Raw genomic sequence first — 6,349 nt, 5'->3', positions numbered from 1 at the left:
ACAATGGAGTTATAGATGTTTGAAGATTGACTAACGAAACATGAAAATGGGCTAAGGGGTGAGGTGAGATAAAAAGTGCATTTACCAAATAAAATCTATAATAACTTCCTACACAGACTAATAATCATCCAATCAACATCGTGTGTAAGTTCCACGTCATTCCCTCTACGGGTCTTGCATATAACGCACCTTCATTGGCAATAGTAGCAACATGAACCCCTAGGTAACCTCATGGACCCTAGGTAACACCATGGACCCCCAACGTTACACCATGGACCCCCAACGTAACACCATGGTCCCCTAACCATGGTCCCATGGACCCAGAGTAATCCCATGGACCCTGAACGTAAAGCCACGGACCCTGAAGGTAACGGCATGGACGATGAACCTAAACCCTAAAATTGTCTTCATAACCGATACTTCCAAGGAAATTTGGCCAAAGACTGAAATGCATCATCTTGCTCAAGTCGCGCTAGAAACAGGGTTTTGAGAAAAGTATCTGGAATCAAACTAAAAGCAAATGTTTTGATTGGAATGAGTATAAATCTGTTTGAAACCACTAAAATTTATTTGATATCCGATGCTTCCTAAGAAATTTAGCCAGAGATGGAATTGCGTCAAGTGTTTCTCAACTTGCTTGGAAAAGACGGTCTTAAAAAAAGAATACGCAAAAAGCCCAAAGGAAATATTTTTAATTGATTTTGTTGAAATCTGTAAGAAACCCCTAAAATTTGTTTAATACCCGCAGTTTCCTGCAAGATTTGGCCACAGAGAGATTTGGGTCAGTCTTGCTCAACTCGTGCTGGAAACACGCTTTTTAAAAAAGTATCTGGAGACAAGCCAAAATCAATTTATTTTAATAGATCGTGTTGAAATATGTAAGTTAACAATAAAATTTGCTTAATACCCGACGTTTCCTTCAAAATTAAGCCAGAGAGAGATTTTGATCAAGTGTTGCTGAACTCTTGCGGAAAACACCGTTTTTAAAAAAGTATGTGGAGACAAGGCAAAAGCAATTTTTTTAAATACAATCTGGTCAAATATGTTCAAATTTGGCCACAGAGAGAATTGGCTCACGTCTTGATCAACTCGCGCTGAAAACACGCTTATCCAGAAAATATATAGAAAGAAGCCATAACCAACTCTTTTGAATAGAATGTGTTGAAATATGTAAGAAAACACAAAAATTTGCTTGATACACGATGTTTCATAAGAATTTTTGCCAGAGACTAAAACGCGTCAAGTTCAGCTCACCTAGCGCTGAAAACAGAGTTTTGGGAAAGGTATCTGCAAACAAGCCAAAACCAATGCTATTTAATAAATTGCGTTGAAATCTGTGAGAAAACAATACAATTTGCTTGATACCCGATGTTTCCTGTAAAATTTTGCCAGAGTGACGTGGGTCAATTCTTGCCAAACTATCGCTAAAAACACCGTTTTGCAAAAAGTATCTAAAAAAAAAACAAAAAGTAATTTATCTTAATACAATGTGTTGAAATCTATGAGAAAACGCTAATATCCAGTTGACACCCGATCTTTCCTACGAAATTTTCCCCGAGTGAAATGCGCCAAGTTAATAGGTCAACCCGTCAGTCAGCCCCTTTAAAGGCCAGTCAGTACTTAAGAGGCTTTCCACCTAAGAACGGATAAGGCAAATTTCGGACCTTCACCGATTTCCCTGATTTTTACTGTGAAAGTCGATACTTCTATCCCATGAACAAATATTGCGTTTATTTTGAATCAGTCTGGTTTTACGAGATATTTTTCAAGGTGACCTTAAAGGCACCCATTGTCCCCCTCCCGGACCTCCATAATTTAGATACAAAAGTCGATCGCTGCTGTGGCCGTATTTTCAATTCTAACGAGCTTTCTATTTTATATGTCTAAGATCAACCCTCTGCCACTACGTTAACGGTCAAATGATTACACTGTAGATATTTTTCACTGAGTTACAAATTTTTCAAAATACTTACCTCGAGCACTGAAATTTGTGATGCGTGAGGTACATGTGGTTGAAAGCTATTTTCTCTTATGTGGGACCTGATCTAGAGTCAAATCTATTACAGCCTATAAGCACTTACACCTAGTAAGTAAATTATGGAGTAGAACTTTTGGGCACTCTTCATGGCGCGCCGCACAAAGCTTTGCAAATTTCACAAATATTCGCCATTTTGATCGAAATCAAAGATAACGCGATCCGACCAACAGGTAAATTTGGGATCTGAGAACTTGTTACAAATCATAAAATAAAACTGAAGAGCGGATTTTTATATTGAAGAATACATATCATGCGACTTTTTCGCCGTTAAGCTGAAAACATTGGTGTTCTAAAGAGGAAAGACCTGTGTTTACATATACTAAATTATGCAAATTAGCGTCATTTAAAATTGTGTCCATAACAATTTTTTTCTACAATGTTCTTAAACACAAAGAGCTGTCTCTTTTAAATGAAGAGCATATTATTCCACACTTCTAAGGCAAGGTATTTTCTGAGTTTATGGCCATTTTCATCTCCCACGAAGCGCTGATTAAGTAAAACAGCTGTGTTTGTGTTTGTTTTATCATCAACCACAGAGAAGTTGACATCGAAGATCTTACCAGTAATATTTCCTTAACATCTCTTCAGTAGCAAGAGATGGTTTTTTTTCCGGCAAGACCAAGAGAGCTCGTTTTCCTAACAGCCTCCTATATCCTATGCCAGATTATTTTTCCCTTCTTCGAAACTTTGTTTACTTCGCTGTAAATCAATTAAAATCCGTTGAGATCTACACCAGTTGTCACGTAACATTGACTAACTTAGCTGCGGAAGCATTCATGCTGTAGTGTTTGTTTATCGGAAAGATGTCTGCCGAACCCTTAAATTGTTCTCTTTACGAAATAGCACAGACTCCGTGTGGGGCTAGTAGGGAAGAAACGAAGCACGTTTTGCTCTCCGACTGCAATGCAGATATATCCGCCCATTTAGTTAGCTGCCACTTATCCAAGTGCAGCGCTATTACGGAAGCCGAGCTAATCATGGCAAGAACGGGAATACAACATTTGTCGAGGAGTCAACTCGCGGGTATGAAAATCTGCCCGAGGCACCGACACTCACTAGGAAGATTCTGGAGGGGTCCAAGATCCTGCCAATACCGTGCCCACAACGGGAAAACTAAAAGTGTGTCGGGCAGCCCCGTTGTAAACTTCCAAATGGCCGACCAAGTTAAACTTATAATTGGCGTAATCGCTGCTGTTGGATCACGTAAGTACCATAAGCCTTAACTTGTGGTTCGCTAGTTCTATTTTCCAGCCCTGCACTCCTACAAGTCTACCCTTACTATACACTACTCCTAAAAAGTCTCTGTTATTGTTGCTCACATTTCAACGTTCCCGTAGCTCATACTAAACTGCCGAATAAATTTCTTCCTTTTTCTAAATATTTTTGGTTTTCTTCCTTTTCTTTTCTTTTTGTTTTTTGTTTCTTTTTGTTTTTTGTTTTATTTTTGTTTTTTGTTTTTTTGTTTCTTTTTTGTTTTTTGTTTTATTTTTGTTTTTTTTTTTTTCGTTATTTGTTTTCGCTTTTTTTTTTTTTATACTGGCCTGCGTAGCTGGCAACTTAGTGAGCGGCAATATTCTGGAGCGGTGGATCGGGTGTGTAAATTTCTCCCATTCCCCTCACGTCGACGCACCTTACCGCTCAAGAATACTCTTCCTTTAAACACATACACAAGGACGTCAGCTGGTCAGGCTTGTAATATTATACATTACGATCGCGAGTTATTAATCGTTTGCACTAATCTATAGCTGTCTGCACCACTTGCCGGAAGAAGCATGCTGAACGATTGTTGAGTTTAAGATGGCGGGGTTCTGCCGAAGGTTCACAAGACCAAGAGGGAGCAGTTTCTGAAAGGTTTGTTGGATCTATTTATTGTCCCTGAGATTCCGTACTTTTCTCACTATGTATTTAGCTTGTGCATGCCACATCAACTAGGCAGGGAACTCAGAAAAATAATGTGTTAGTAGCTGTGGAATAAACTTAATATGAAAACAAAACTGCTGGATAAAAGATGAAACCCTTTTTTTTTTCGCAAATTAACCCCTATATATGCCTTTCCGTTTTACTGAATCTTTCAGTAAAAAGAGGCATTATAGCTGATAAAGCATGTTCAGAAATGCCCGTTTACCTTTCCCGTTGTTAGTGAGACTGTCTTATCTCTCAGACCAGCCAGATCGGATGCGAAAGCTGCTATACAAGCACATTCAGCCGAAATGGAGACCACTCCATTCCTTCATTTTCTCACTCCAAGGCGTTGCTATAGTCCCGGCTGGGGTCCAGGGAGTGCTCAAGCAACCTCTCTTCAGAGCACCGACACAGAAATTCTCCGCACTTACAACGCAGCGATGGAAAAAATTGCCAGCAATATTACTTGCACGCGACTACCACTAACTTCACAACTGGACTCATGAGATGAAAGCACTGCAGCACAACGACAATACTGCATCCACAAGGCAGCTGAGGACTGCATGCTGGTATGCGATGTGATAGCCCCAAACGACGGCAAGCGGCTTTTTCATGCCTTGGTATCTCCAGGTGAAGAAAAGAATGATAAAGTAGTAGCCGATGACCTGCTGAAAGCTTTGATGACCGCTTACAGGAATGCTGAAGCCAAAAGCACCAAAACGCAAATTCTAAGCCTTTATGCCTATAAGTATTCGATTAGCACGTTAAAGAAACTTCACTCACCATACGATAAGTTGTCAACTCGTCAGATACAAAGAGCGCGGTGTCATGCAATAACAATAGGTCCTGGAAGAGTGCCTGAGAAGAAGAAACATCATCGTGTGCGCATTGATATGAGTAAGGTGGACCATTTTATCGAGTTCATTAATCGTCCATATTTTTACCAGGACGTGTCTTACGGAACTAGGTCGCTGCAGTTAGACAGTGGTGACACCATTCAGATACCGAACTTCGTGCGCAGAGTGACACGCTCTGCAATGATTAGCCAGTGCATGCAATTCTGTCAGGAGGAGACGTTTGAACCTCTAGGTCGCTCCACTTTATTCAAGACTCTTGAAGTCAGAGAAGCCTCACAGAGAAAGTCATTGCAAGGCCTCGACAACACTGCTGCTGATGGTTCATCTGGCTTCCATAAAATTAAAATGATAGTCGAAGACTTAGAGAAAGGGGGAATGAAAAGGCAATGGGGCGCTGAAGTCAAAGAAAGGCTGAAGAAAGCAAAACGCTATTTGAAGACTGATTTTCGCGTTCATTGCAATCCAGAGGAGGAAGTATGTCCTGATCATTGCCGTAAGCTTGCTCTTAGGGATGAACAAGATCTCGACTTCCAGGAAAATGGTTCCCACCAACACACAGAAAACTCTAAGGAGTGTAAAAATCTGCGAAATGTCCTTGATGAAGTCGAAGACAAAACTCGAGGACCGTCTTGGAGACCTTACAGCAGCGAGCAACGAGATGATCTCCTCTATGACTTCAAGCTGGCAAAAACCGACATTTTGCAGTGAAAGGCTCACATTGTTCGCTCCATAAACCAGGAAGCAGCAACGCAAGATCAGCTGAAGATGATAAGCACCAGTCAAGACTGTGCATTAGTCATAACGGACTGGGCAGTGAAATTTATCCAGCGTAGATTTCGTGAGAAGCAGTCCGATTGGTTCGGCAAGAGAGGAATGAGTTGGCACATCCCGACAGTGATCAAAAGTGATCCAAACCACAAAGGAAAACTAGAACTGCAACCCTATGCCCATCTGTTTCACACATGTCAGCAGGATTGGTTCGCCGTGTGTTCCATCATAGAGAGTACACTAAAAGAAATTAAAACCAAGAAGCCCCACATCACTCAAGTTTACCTAAGGTCCGATGAAGCTGGCTGTTATTATAATAATTATCTCATTGCCGCAGCAAGAGGCATCGGTCAGCGGCAGGTATTGAAGTCTTTCGGTATGACTTTTCAGAGCCACAGTATGGCAAGGATGTGTGTGATGGTATCCTGTACCCAATGAAAACATGCATCCGACGTTTCTGCAACGAAGGACACGACATTCTAACAGCGGGAGACATGAGAAAGGCGCTCTCTGAGAAACCAGTGAAAGGTACATCCGCGTGCGTATGCGAAGTTGAAAAGTCTAAGAGAACCTTAGAAGTGAACAAGATAGATAGTTTTAGCAAGCTACACAACATCCAGTTTGGGGAAAAAATTATACGTGCGTGGGGGTCGTACGGAATAGGACGTGGCAAGGAGATTTCTTACGACCAGCTAGTTTCAAATGACCAAGGGGACACCGCTCTCGTTGTAAGTAAGGAGTTCTTCCCTTTTCACAATGCATGTGTGTATGAATACACAGTTCC

General features: G+C 41.0%; 1 protein-coding gene across 1 annotated transcript; it reads left to right on the top strand.

The window, feature by feature from the left end:
• The first annotated feature begins 306 nt into the window (after nt 1-306).
• On the top strand, nt 307-5,505 carry LOC148723538 (uncharacterized). The gene is made up of 2 exons (XM_088734451.1): nt 307-367; nt 4,448-5,505. Exons 1-2 carry the CDS (start codon nt 307-309, stop codon nt 5,503-5,505), a joined length of 1,119 nt encoding a protein of 372 aa, XP_088590577.1.
• Nucleotides 5,506-6,349: the final 844 nt, after the last annotated feature.

Source organism: Stylophora pistillata, chromosome 9 (genome assembly GCF_964205215.1).
Source record: "Stylophora pistillata chromosome 9, jaStyPist1.2, whole genome shotgun sequence".
Lineage (NCBI taxonomy): Eukaryota > Metazoa > Cnidaria > Anthozoa > Scleractinia > Pocilloporidae > Stylophora > Stylophora pistillata.
This window is presented reverse-complemented; position numbering and strand designations above follow the sequence as displayed.

Bases quoted from the DNA above. Each gene is read 5' to 3' on its own strand.
- LOC148723538 (XM_088734451.1), top strand. From the start codon at position 307: ATGGTCCCATGGACCCAGAGTAATCCCATGGACCCTGAACGTAAAGCC. The intron at 368-4,447 runs GTAACGGCATGG...TGGACTCATGAG, and splicing joins TAAAGCCACGGACCCTGAAG to ATGAAAGCACTGCAGCACAA.